The sequence below is a fragment of the Amblyraja radiata genome, chromosome 34, assembly GCF_010909765.2.
Source record: "Amblyraja radiata isolate CabotCenter1 chromosome 34, sAmbRad1.1.pri, whole genome shotgun sequence".
In the NCBI taxonomy this organism is placed as follows: Eukaryota; Metazoa; Chordata; class Chondrichthyes; order Rajiformes; family Rajidae; genus Amblyraja; species Amblyraja radiata.
In genome coordinates, this window is record NC_045989.1 from 2763574 (window position 1) to 2777584 (window position 14011).

The window sequence follows — 14011 nt, forward strand, 5'->3', positions numbered from 1 at the left end:
TGGAGTCGCTGCCTCAAAAAGGCAGCCAGCATCACCAGAGACCCACACCACCCCGGCCACACACTCATTTCACCCCTGCCAGCGGGATGAAGGTACAGGAGCCTGAACACTGTAACGTCCAGTTATTTTACTTCGGAGTCACGTGAGTGACTACGTGAAGACCCCGCCAGTACGCATGCATGTCATATCGTCTATTGCATTGCGTGACGACTGGCAGGGTGGACGTGATTCTCCTGCCAGCAACAGACCTGAGGTAAGTTTTTTTTTTAACTTTCAGGTTTAAATCTTCTTGCAGGAACCTCTACTTAGAGGTCCCGCTAAAAGTCCGGGGCAAAGCTGGGACGGAGGGGAGACCCCAGTCATGAACTTCAGGGAACCCCGGTCACGGGGAATTTCGCCCACGGACCTAGGCGCTCGGAAGACCGCGGAATGCGGGTAGCGAGCGACGGTGAATTCACCTTTGAGCCGCTGGCGGTAGAACCAGCGGCTTCATATTGGTGGAGAACCCGCTCGGGAGACCGTGAAATACGGGGAGCGGGCGGCGGTGGATTCGCTTTGAGCCGCTGGCGGTAGAGCCTGTGGCTTTATATTGGTGCCGGGGGCACCTGCAGAACTGCTCCGGAGACCGCAGAACACGGGGAGCGGGCGGCGGCGGATTCACCTTCGAGCCTCTGACGGTGAAGCCAGTGGCTTCATATTGGTGCCAGGGGCACCTGGGGAACCCGCTCCATAGACTGCAGGATGCGAGGAGCGGACAGCGGTAAGTCGCCTATTGAGCCGCTGGCAGTAAAACCAGCGGCCTCATATACCCCCTCCCCCCCCCCCCACCGAAGCAGGATACCCCCCCCCCCCCCCCCCCCCCGACTTTGTAAATCGCGGCTATCCCTTTTATAGGGACCGCGGGGATATTCCGGCTGCAGTTACTGCGGGGATACCCAGATCGGGGGGAGGGGGGAGAGAAGCCCCGACTGGAGAACATCGCGGAGAAAAAGCTCGGGGTGAAATAACTTGCAATGGAAGCCTTTCTACAAGGACCACAGAGGGAACCCCAGCTGTAACAAACTACGACCACGAGACCAGGCTCGGGAGGAGCGTTGCCCCACAGCAGAAGGTTTAAAAAGGACATGCAGGTAAATTCCTTACTCGAAGGTCGTTTTGTGCTATTTTGTGAGAATATGTTACAGGAATGGACCGCATCCAGAATAACTGCGGAGGACCGCGGAATTGTGGGCAGTCAGCAGCGGTAGACTGTACCTGGATCGCTATTGATCAGCAGTCTCCGACCTGGCACCTGCACAGTCGGAATCGACACCTCAGACTGGTGGGAAAGCCAAGCAGAAGTCGGACAGGACGAAGACTCGGACGAGTCGGGCTGTGAAGACTCACCGCCGGCGGGAGCAACTGTGATCGCATATCCCGCATGGAGCGGTTGATGGAGCAGAAGCTCCAATGTGACATGCTCCGATATATGGAGTCTAGTCACCATGGGGTCCTAGGACGCCCAAGGCAGCACCTTATTGAGGGCTGCATAATGCATCTCCCTCGACAGAGGGGAGCATTAGGAGTCACTTCTTGGCTGACTCTGAAGACAGGGGTTTGGCTGAAGATACCACAAGTGTGCAGGGGGTGCAGGAACAATACTACCAGCAGCAGGAGCTCAACGAGTGGCCGTCGGGTTCAGGAAGGCCACATCATCATGCAAGACCTCACATTCTACGCAAGACCGCAGCACTCCTACGCACCCACCAGCAAACCACGATGACCTGAAGCTGGTGAAAGCTTGAAGGCCGTACAACCAGGACAAAGGTATTTTTTAGGCCACAGCCCAGAACGGCCTTCCTGGAAGATGCGCCAACCCCGTACTCGAGCTCCTCTACCTCCCAGGAGCAGGTGCAAAATCATGCACATATGTTTGAGGCAGCTCCTGGGTCGGGTTGCATAAGACCTCCCATACGGATAAAGGTATGGAACCACAGCGATGATGTCTCCTGTCACGGATACAAGTTGGTAATATTAAACTGGTTTGAATATTTACACTGGTTTGGGATAACATAAGATTAGTTTATCCGCTCACAGGGTTGAAGATATTTGAATTTAACTGGATGAGCCAATGAGACACTCAGCGGCGTTGCAAAATGGGCTAACTCCAGTTTCCAGATTATTTACAAAATCACTACTAACAATGCTTCGACTGCACAGAGCTAACAAATAAGTGGCATGGCCAATCTGGATGATATTGAACATTAGCCTTATCAGCAACATAACTATATTTGAGAAATTGGTTCACACCCGTCCAGTTAAATTTAAATTAAGTTGATACCAACTGAAACTATTGATTATTGCGATACAATCATCCATTTATTTGTCTGGGATCAGCTCTGAGACAAAAAATTAGACCTCTGCTATTTTTAGCTGAAACTATCAAAGTCACAATGATGGACAGCTTTGCTCCACTAAATCCTCTCATCCGTAAATTTTCAGTCATTTCCAAACTGATGTTATTGCCCAAAGATGGGTAATTTACTAATACCATCTCTAGTTATGGAGGCAGATGGGATTAGCATGAGTTATCAAGTGTTCAGTCATGGTATCAACTGCCAATGGACACCAGGTGCATTTGTGCATTCAAGGGTGTGTGGATATGCATAAACTGCATGCACAAGTCCAAGGTGATACACTTTGGTGGTGGTATATGTTAATCACAAAGGTACTATCAAATCAAAGTATCCGGTGATATTTTTACCAAACCGCATCTAGCACTGGTGTATTATTATGCAAAATCAATGACAACACAGAATGAATGTGTGATCACAAAGTATTTAATGACATTGTGGATCTATGGAACACTAACTATTGAGATGCTTGCATCCAGGCTCAATCAACAGTGAACGAGGCATATTAGTGGCGAAGGATGCATTCTCGCAACACTAGGGAGGAATGTTCTTTATGTCTTCCTCCATTTGGCCTCAATAGACGGGTCTTGCAAAATTCAGCAAGATTCCCGCTTCCGGGTTTTCATAATGCCTGCCTGGGTTATAAACCTATGGCTCCAGCTGACGCGAAGAATGAGCATAAACCTTACATGGTTATTTCCGGAAAAAATAGATCCTGGCTCAGTTGTGATGTTGAAACCATCCTCTGCATGATATAATCAATTCATAGACTTACAGACTGAGAGATCGTTCCTGCGGCTCGGGTTGTCAAACCATGAGCGTTAAGAGTGCTCACTACAGATTGCAGGGATAGCACCAAATAGCAGCAATCTGCATAGGAGATGGGAAGCATTGTTTATGCTTCCTTAAGTTTAACACGGCACAGATGACTGACACATTGAAATTCAGTTTTATGGCTGCGGAGAACATAAACCACTCTGTCCGGTCTCACCCTCTGACATCTAGAATATGAAGGTATCGTCAACTTAAAACCTCCCAGGCTTAGGGACGCAGAGATATGGGTTGTTAACATTGTACTACGTCACTTCACCGATGGGCACCAGCAACATCCCTGCCCATGGTCATACTCACATACTAGTGATTACGCCATGGCACTGAGTACAGCGCTATGGGTCCAGTCATTGCAACACTGGATAGGATGATCATATCTGCGGGCTATAATAACTTTTTTTGTTTATGATTAGTCAAGCAGATTAGACAGGGACACAAGACCAAACTAGAGTTGCATATCCCATGGACCTTGGGTTGCGTGTGATCACACATCTACACCAGTATGCCAAGGTTCCTAAGAGCCTTATAGGCTCTGACAGCAATATTGTTAGTTACATAAAACCTCGTTAGAAGGAATCACTACGAACCTTCTCCAGATGGTTATATGGGTCTGGCATATACAGGAGTGTACATTGACATTGAGTCTCACTCCACCAGGACCGCTATACCTCAGCAGCAGGGATGCACCACATCCTAGCGGTTGCAGGATGGTCAAACTATTGATCTGTCCAAATATTCAGAACAAGCCTATTGCCAGATCAGGGGTATTTGCCAACTCTAGGTTCGGTATGGTTCATACTTCCTCCAGGTTGAGGGAGGTTACTATTGCCACTATTGTTCATTAATAGCATCAACATGTCTATATCTATGTCATGTCTGAATGCATTCTTAATGTTCACTCATCATTGGCCTACTGATGCAGTGTATGACGCCTGGACTCGTTTCCACAGCATGAAATCACATTGCTTTAAAATCTTCACGTAGTCACTCACGTGACTCCGAAGTAAAATAGTAAGATTAAACGAGAATTTACCAGTTTGAAGTTTGATATTTATTTTATGAGGAGTAACGTTGAGGGATTACGTGCCCTCCACGCCCACCCTCGATCATAAAGTTCAACTAGTATCCTATTTCTCTTATCTTACTATGTTCAGTTCATTACTGTTGTCTGTGATTTCACACCGCTGCTTTGAAGATTGACACGCATGCGTACTGGCGGGGTCTTCACGTAATCCCTCAACGTTACTCCTCATAAAATAAATATCAAACTTCAAACTGGTAAGTTCTCGTTTAATCTTACTATTAAACATAACAACCTCAAATAAGCCCTGAACTACATAGAATTTTTTTTCTCTAGTTTATTATATTGTTTACAGTGTACTATGTTTACATATTCTGCTGTGCTGCTGCAAGTATGAATTTCATTGTTCTATCTGGGACGTGTGACAATAAAACACTCTTGTCTCTTGCTCTGTGCTGCCAGGTGTTGGAATTTGCTCCCTACACCTCTCTGGATCTGGATCTTTTCTCTCCACTCCTTTAAGACTCAGTCATACCTCCAAACAACTGTTTAAATGCATCGTGTTTGTTACAGTGCTCCTGTGACCATGGAATGATTCTCCATTACAAGTGCTATAACAACCCGCATTTTCCTTCTCGAATTCTTAGCACTAACCAATATCACGATGAACCTGTTGACTTGCAAACATCAGACAAAAATAGATAAAAGTGCCTGCAGATAAAAAGCAGCAGAAGAATGTAGATGAGTTGCACAAATCAGTTATGCAGATATTGTCAACTACTTTTAATTCAAAGGTGCTTAATTTGAATTATTCAACAATTCAAATTGAAAACCGCAAAGAACAAAAATGCCGCGTAATGGTTCTTTTAAAGTTCTTAATTTAAATTTGGGGTTGATTTACATTTTCCTGATGTGACAAACGACTTTGGAATTTGGAGTTGGGCCAATTATCAGCAGGGATCTGTTAGATTCAACTCCTTGGCCTTCTGAGATCTGTGACCTTCTCAGAGAGCTAGTTAAATGCATTATAGAAAAGCCTACACAGACCTGACACTGCACTGCACTGCGATGTACCAGGCCAGTGATCCAACACTGGGCCAGCTAACACACTGCTCACTGGAGGACAGAGAGGCAGTCAGAAGATCGGGAGCCCAGGGGATCCGATGATCTTTGTGGTGGGACTGTTAAACTTCCTTGTGACTAAAATGCATTTGTGATAATTCGTGTAACTGCTGATTATGAGCAATGATGGGATAATCTGTGGAACACCGTAGGTTGAGATGAGATAGAAATATAGAAGTATAGCGTATAGAAGTTAGGAGGTCATGTTGCAGAAGTATAAGATGTTGGTGAGGCCGCATTTACAGTATTGTGTTCAGTTCTGGGCACCATGTTATAGGAAATATGTTGTCAAACTGGAAAGGGTGCAGAGAAGATGTTGCCAGGACTCGAGGGCCTAAGCTACAGGGAGAGGATGAGCAGGCTACGACTCTATTACTTGGAGCGCAGGAGGATGAGGGACAGAGGACATAGGTTTAAGGTGAAGGGGAAAAGATTTAATAGGAATCTGAGAGGTAACTTTTTCACACAAAGTGTGGTGGGTGTATGGAACAAGCTGCCAGAGGAGGTAGTTGAGGCTGGGACTGTCCCAATGTTTAAGAAACAGTTAGACAGGTACATGGACAGGTACAAGTTTGGAGGGATATGGACCAAACACAGGCAGGAGGGACTAGTGTAGCTGGGACATGTTGGCCATTGTGGGCAAGTTGGGCTGAAGGGCCTGTTTCCACACTGTATCACTATGACTCTATAAAACGATGAGAAGCATAGATAGGGTAGACAGTCAGAACCTTTTTCCCAGGGAGGAAATGGCAAACACTCAGGGGGCAGAGCTTTAAGGTAAGAGGAGCAGACGTTAAAATAGATGATTAGTTTGTTTACACAGAGGGTGGTGGGTGCCTAGTGGTGGTGGAGCCAGTTAAAGTAATGGTCTTTCAGCTTTTAAATAGGCACATGGAAATGCAGGGATTGGAGGGATGTGGATGATGTGCAGGCAGAGGAATAGTTTATCATGGCATCATGTTTGATACAGAGATTGTGAGTCCAAGGATCTGTTCCTGGGCCACACAGTTCTTTCTTCTAAAAACAGATCAGCTGGTTGTTTGCAAACTAGCCACAGGTTTCATACATGTGCCTACACTTCTACACTGGACCGGATTAAAACTGATCAGAGACATCACTGCAAGAGTCTCCATACAAAGGCATGTCATAAGACCATAAGTGATAGGAGTAGATTCAGGCCATTCGGCCCATCAAGTCTACCCCGCCATTCAATCATGGCTGATCTCTCTCTCCCTCCTAACCCCCTTCATCCCCATAACCTCTGACACCCCGTACTAATCAAGAATCTGTCAATCTCTGCCTTAAATATATCCACTGACAGCCTCCACAGCCTTCTGTGGCAAAGAATTCCACAGATTCACCACCTTCTGACTAAAGAGTCTTTCCTTGGTTAAAATGTCAGCATTTTGTATGGGTGTTGCAGCCACCCAGCCCTGCCCATGGCTGAGCCCCCAAGGCTAAAATAAAGAGAGTGGGGACCCATTTGGGCTCTGCCCCATTCTCAGTCCATCAGTGATGAATATAGGAACATTTCAAATAGTTTGGATTATACCGTCAAGAATCTAATTCTTTCATGTGTGGGCAAAGGGCCTGTTCCTGTGTGTATTGTTCTGTGTTTCAATGGCTGAATGAAAAGACAGCATTGAAACAAGCCCTTCGACACGCCAAATCCACACCGACTCTCGATTACCCATTTGAACACTCTGCCTAGTACCATAAGAACTATTAGCTCATTTCGTCTATTTAAAAATACACTTTTACCCTTCCTTATAAAACCATGTATCTGTTTCTAGTATTGGAGTCTTCGAGCTCCTTTATCTAGCTTGCTCTGTGTGTGATCATTTGGCATAACTATTGTATATGCATGGCCATTACACTTATGTATTATTGTATTGCATAGTGTAACAAGGTCTTATATTGTATTATGTCACAATATCATGAAATAATATATCATGTAATAATGTTGATAGTATGTATTAACGTACGATGTATGATAGGTGGTATATGGTATTATGCATCAACATTATGCTGTAACACATAACTATTATTATTATTGGATATGTAAAGCCAATTAACAATTGTTATAAACTATAACAAGTGGGGATGGAGGGGTTTTGGGATTGGTGTGTGGGTAGGTGGGTCAATGAGAGCCTCTATGTATGTTATGTCTTGTGCTGTATGTTCTATGTTGGACCCCCTCGAAACCGAGATGACTGTCCATCTCAAGGGGTTATCCATGAATAAATTTGTTTCAAACTAGTTCTGTGTTATCCCATTTACTCATCCAGTCCTGACACACTAGGGGCAATTTATAGATGACAAATAACTTACAAACCCACATGTCCTGGGTATGTAGGAGGAAACCGGAGCACCCAGAGGAAGCCCATGCGGTCACAGGGAGAATATGTAAACTCCATACAGACAGCACCCGAGGTCAGCTCCCTGCCCTGTGAGGCAGCAGCTGCCCCATGTCTATTAGCCAAACGACAAGCAGACCTTTCTGTTAATGTTAATGAAATAAATTAGGGTGGCACAGTGGCGCAGCGGTAGAGTTGCTGCCTTACAGCGCCAGAGACCCGGGTTCAATCCAGACTACGGGCACTGTCTGTACGCAGTCTATACATTCTACCCGTGACCACGTGGGTTTTCTCTGAGATCTCCAGTTTCCGCCCACACTCCAAAGACGTACAGGTTTGTAGGTTAATTGGCTTGGTATAAATGTCAAATTGGCCATAGTGTGTGTAGGACAGTGTTAGTGTGCGGGGATCGCTGGTCGGTGTGGACTCGGTGGGCCGAAGGGCCTGCTTCTGTGCTCTATCTCTAAACTAAAATACACTTAAACTGTCAGTGTCCGTGGTTAACCAGCTGGCAACTGGAATCATTGTTGTTGAATCAAAGCTAAAGCCGACGCATAAATGTGGCTGGGAATGAGTCTAGTTTCTGCGTTCAGGAATACGCACCGCACTGCGTGACGTTCATGTGGGAGAGGAGGATGGTAGTCGTCTCCGTCCGGCAGTAGAGCAGCTGATGCCCCAGCTGTGCTTCACCCGCATCCTGCCACAGCTGGATCCAGCGGATGTCACAGCTGCAGTTGAACAAGTTCCTCACCAAAACCCTGGAGGAGAAGCAAGCGTTGGTCAGAGATTGATCACATCGCCATACCTGCTCCATCACATTCACTTGACCCCAGTCTGCCCTGCGTCTGGAAGGAGCATTAGAGGAAAGAATAACATTCTTCCACATTCAAGGCCAAGTCAATGGATATTTTTAAGGCGGAGATTGAGAGATTCTTGATTAGTACAGGTGTCAGAGGTTATCGGCGGAAGGCAGAAGAATGGGGTTGAGAGGGAACAGGCACGGAAATCGCTATCAAAATATGGAGGGGACAGGGGGGACACAATCTCTTGGCGGCTGGGCGCACACACACACGCGCACACACACACAAACACACGCACACACGCACACACACGTGCGTGAGGCTTCGGTGGCTCAAACCAGCGGTAAATGCAGCTCAACTCTGCCTGTTTCACCGGGTTAACCTACAGCCCTGCCTGGACTGACAGGACACCAGCGCTGCTTCTCCGCGCTGGCTGTAAACCTGGGCCATATTTCCCGCTAGTCCTGGCAGGGCTGTAGGTTAACCTAGCGGGACAGGCAGAGTTGAGTGGGTTTAGTGCTGCTCCTCAGCGCTGGCTGTGGGCCTGGGGGCAGCGCTCCCATCTGACTCCCAACATCTCTCGCCACCCCTGGGCGTGACACTCGGGTGGAGATGGGACAGCGCTGGAGAGCCGGGATCGATCCTGTCTGCGGATGAGGCACAGGTCTGGGCCGAGAATGTTTTGGCACGTCTCCCTCCTCCAATCATCGCGCTCTATCTTCAGTTCCACTCTCCCTACTTCCGCCTCTGACCGACACCTCCCTCCTCCAATGATCACGCTGAATCATCATGTCCTGCCCCCATTGCCTGCTGACCGACGTCTCTCTCGTCCAATCGGCGCCCTCGATCAGCAGTCCCACCCCCACGGGTCTGGCGGAAAGCGGAGATTTCACCGGGTTTTAAAATCTGGATTACAAAAAATGGGGGGGTGGGGGATTGTCCCCCACCTCTCAAAACAGGGGGAGGGGGGTGGAACATGTCCCCCCTGCCCCCTCCCTGGGATTCCCGCCTCTGAGAGGGAAAGGTAGATCAGCAATGATTGAATGGTGGAATAAAATTAATAGGTTGAATGGCCTCATTCTGCTCCTATCACGTAAGAACTTACATTTTTGTCACATAGAAAGAGGCTATCCCATAAAGTCACCTGAAGTTAGAGAAGTCAATGTTCCTACCGCTGGGGTGTAAACTACACAAGCAGAACATGAGGTGCTGCTCCTCCAATTTGCGCTGGGCCTCACTCTGACAATGGAGGAGGCCCAGGACAGACAGGGAGAGGTTGGACAGAATTGCATCGTTTTCTCTCCAACGTCGGCGTTTGAAGGAAGACCTGATAGAAGTATATAAAATCATGAGAGGCACAGATAGAGTGGACATTCAGAGCCTTTGTTTCCTGGATGGAAATATCAAAGACTGGAGAGCATAACTCGAAGGTGAAAGGTGCAAACTTTAAAGGAGATTTATAACCATATATATAACCATATAACAATTACAGCACGGAAACAGGCCATCTCGACCCTTCTAGTCTGTGGCGAACACGTATTCTCCCCTAGTCCCATATACATGCGCTCAGACCATAACCCTCCATTCCTTTCCCGTCCATATAACTATCCAATTTATTTTTAAATGATAAAAACGAACCTGCCTCCACCACCTTCACTGGAAGCTCATTCCACACAGCTACCACTCTCTGAGTAAAGAAGTTCCCCCTCATGTTACCCCTAAACTTCAGTCCCTTAATTCTCAAGTCATGTCTCCTTGTTTGAATCTTCCCTACTCTCAGTGGGAAAAGCTTTTCCACGTCAACTCTGTCTATCCCTCTCATAATTTTAAAAACCTCTATCGAGTCCCCCCTTAACCTTCTGCGCTCCAAAGAATAAAGACCTAACTTGTTCAACCTTTCTCTGTAACTTAGTTGCTGAAGCCCAGGCAACATTCTAGTAAATCTTCTCTGTACTCTCTCTATTTTGTTGACATCCTTCCTATAATTAGGCGACCAAAATTGTACCCATACTCCAGAATTGGCCTCACCAATGCCTTGTACAATTTTAACATTACATCCCAACTTCTATACTCATAGATTTGCGGGATGTTTTTTTAGACAGATGACGCTGAGTGCCAGGAACATGCTGCCAGGGGTGGTGGTGGAGGCAGATACAATATTGGTGTTTAAGAGGATTTTAGATGCACATGGATGTGCAGAGGGACGGATGGAAATTGATCATGTGCAGGCAAATGAGATGAGTTGATCTTGGCATCATTTTCAACACAGACAGTGTGGGCTGAAGGGCCTGTTCTGTGCTCTACTGTTCTATGTCCATAAGTCCATATGTGATAGGATCAGAATTAGGCCATTTGGCCTATCTAGGCTACTCCACCATTCAATCATGGCTGATCTATCTCTTCCTCCTAACCCCATTCTCCTGCCTTCTCCCCATAACCCTTACACCCTAACTAATCAAGAATCTATCTATCTTTGACTTAAAAATATCCATTGACTTGGCCTCCATAGCCTTCCGTGGCAATGAATTCCACAAATTCACCACCCTCTGACTAAAGAAATTCCTCCTCATCTCCTTCCTAACGGAATGTCCTTTAATTCTAAGGCTGTGCCCTCTGGTCCTAGACTCTCCCAGAGTGGAAACATCTTCTCCACATCCAAGCCTTTCACTGTTCGTTGTTGTTCTAATTCTAGAAGAATTTCTAGAAGAACACCCCAGTTGGGATGGTGAACAAGGAATGTTGTTTTCTCATCATTTGCCTCCACCCACATCGTTCCCAGACAAGTGTACCTCTCACAGGCCCAGCAACTCCCCCTTGGTCCCCTGGTTCCCCTCTCTACACACACACACACACACACACACACACACACACACACACACACACACACACACACACACACACACACACACACACACACACACACACACACACACACACACACACACACACACACACACACACACACACACACACACACACACACACACACACACACTAATTAATCAACCAACACATTTGTGAGGTGATAGGAAACTGGAGCTCCTGGGGAAAGCCCACATGGTCCCAAGTGGAACATGCAAACTCCACACAGATGGTGATTGGTCAGAATTGAGCCTGATTTGCTGGATTAGTGCAGGCCAATCAGGCACAGTTCTGTTTAGTTTAGTTTAGTTTAGAGATACACTGCGGAAACAGGCCCTTCAGCCCACCGAGTCTGTGCCGACCAGCGATCGCCGCACATTAACATAAGCCTACACACACTATGGACAATTTACACTTATACCAAGTATACAAACCCAAGCCAATTAACCTACAAATCAGCACGTATTTGGAGTGTGGGAAGAAACTTGGAGAAAACCCTTGCGGTCATGGGGAGAACGTACAAACTCCACACAGAAGCACCCGTCGGCAAGGTCAAACCCGGGTCTCTGGCGCTGCAAGCGCTGTATGGCAGCAACTCTACCGCTGCGCCACTGAGCCGCTTGTATAATGGCGGATTTAGCCCAATGACATCTCAACGCCAGATACAAGCAAAGCACCAGAGGGAGCTCAAAAAGGTAAAGAATGCAATTTTGCACTGAAAGCACTGGAGTCCTACAGAACTGACACTCATGTAGGTCAGGAGAAGTAAACCATCATCACAAATCAGCTCTTGAATCAGCCCAGGGTCATTAACGTACCCTCCACAACCTTTGCCAACACCAATATCTAAACCAGTAGTTGTGCAAATGGTCAAGAGGTTGACCTGGGGACCCTGTCAAGGGAAAGTTTGATCGATTGAAAGACACAGCGTGAAAACAGGCACTTTGGCCCATCGAGTCCATGCCATCAATTCTACCAGGAAGCCAATCACAGGATAGACAGTGAGTGGATGTTGTTTGCTTGGATCTTTTGATAGAAGGCCTTTGATAAGGTGCACCACGTAAGGCTGCTGAACAAGATGAGAACCCATGGTATTAGAGGGAAGATACTAGCATAGATATAAGGCTATGAGTGGCAATAAAGAGGGCTTTATCTGGGTGGCTGCCAGTGACTAGTGGTGTTGCACAGGGCTCAGTGCTGGGGCCGCTCCTCTTCACGTTGCATATCGATAAATTGGATACGGGAATTGATGGCTTTGTGGCCAAGTTTGTGGATGGTACGGAGATTGCTGGAGGGGCAGGTAGTGTAGAGAAAGCAGGGACCCTGCAGAAGGACTTGGACAGGGAGAGTGGGCAAAATAAGTGGCAGATGGAATACAGCGTGGAAAAGTGTGCGGTCATGCACTTTGGTGTTGAAGTAAAGGCATAGACTATTATTAAAATGGGGAGGGGATTCTGAAATTAGATGTGCAAAGGGACTTGGGAGTGCTGGTGCAGCATTCCTAAAAGGTTAATTTGCAGGTTGAATCAGTAGTAAGGAAAGCAAATGCAATGTTGTCATTCATTCGAAAGGACTAGAGTATAAAAACAGGAATGTAATGCTAAGGCTTTATAAGTCACTGGACAGACTGCATTTAGAATATTGTGAGCGGCGTTGGGCCCCATATCTGAGGAAGGATGAGCTAGCATTGAAGAGGCCCCAGAATAGGTTTACGAGAATGATTCCTGAAATAATTAGATTAATATATGATGAGCGTTTGACGGCACAGGGTTTGTAGTTGCTGGAGTTTAGAAGGATGAGGGCGGACCTCATTGAAACTTACCGAATAATGAAAGGCCTGGGTAGAGTGAATGTGGGGCGGGTGTATCTTCTAGTGAGAGAGTCAAGGACCAGAGGGCACAGCCTCAGAATAAAAGGACTACCTTTAGAAAGGTGATAGACAATAGACTATAGGTTTGGGATTAGGCCATTCGGCCTTTCGAGCCAGCACCGCCATTTACTGTGATCATGGCTGATCACTCACAATCAGCACCCCGTTCCTGCCTTCACCCATATCCCCTGACTCTGCTATCTTTAAGACCTCTATCTAACTCTCTCTTTAAAGCATCCAGAGAAGTGGCCTCCACTGCCTTCTGAGGCAGAGAATTCCACAGATTCACAACTCTCTGTGTGAAAAGATATTTCCTCATCTCTGTTCTAAATGGCTACCCCTTATTCTTAAACTGTGGCTCCTGGTTCTGGACTCCCCCAACATTGGGAACATGTTTCCTGCCTCTAGCATGTCCAAACCCATAATAATCTTATAATTATTCAATAAAATCTTCCAGTAAGATATCCTCTCATCCTTTTAAATTCCAGAATATACAAGCCCAGTCACTCCATTCTATCAATATATGACAGTCCCACCATCCTGGGAATTAACCTCTTAAACCTACGCTGCACACCCTCAATAGCATGAATGTCCTTCCTCAAATTTGGAGGCCAAAACTGCACACAATACTCCAGGTGTGGTCTTAACAGGGCCCTGTACAACTGCAACTTTGCTCCGATACTCAACGTCTCTTGTTATGGCCAAAATGCTACTAGCTTACTTTCAGTGACTGATAAAAAAGGACATCCAGATCT

General features: G+C 46.6%; 1 protein-coding gene across 2 annotated transcripts in view; it reads right to left on the bottom strand.

The window, feature by feature from the left end:
- ntrk3 (neurotrophic receptor tyrosine kinase 3) overlaps positions 1–14011 on the bottom strand; it is a 999514-nt gene that overhangs the window by 486135 nt on the left and 499368 nt on the right. For both annotated transcript variants that reach the window (XM_033050347.1, XM_033050348.1), the window contains exon 5: positions 8328–8482. In XM_033050347.1, the coding sequence (XP_032906238.1) occupies positions 8328–8482 (155 nt within the window). The remainder of the gene's footprint in view (positions 1–8327; positions 8483–14011) is intronic.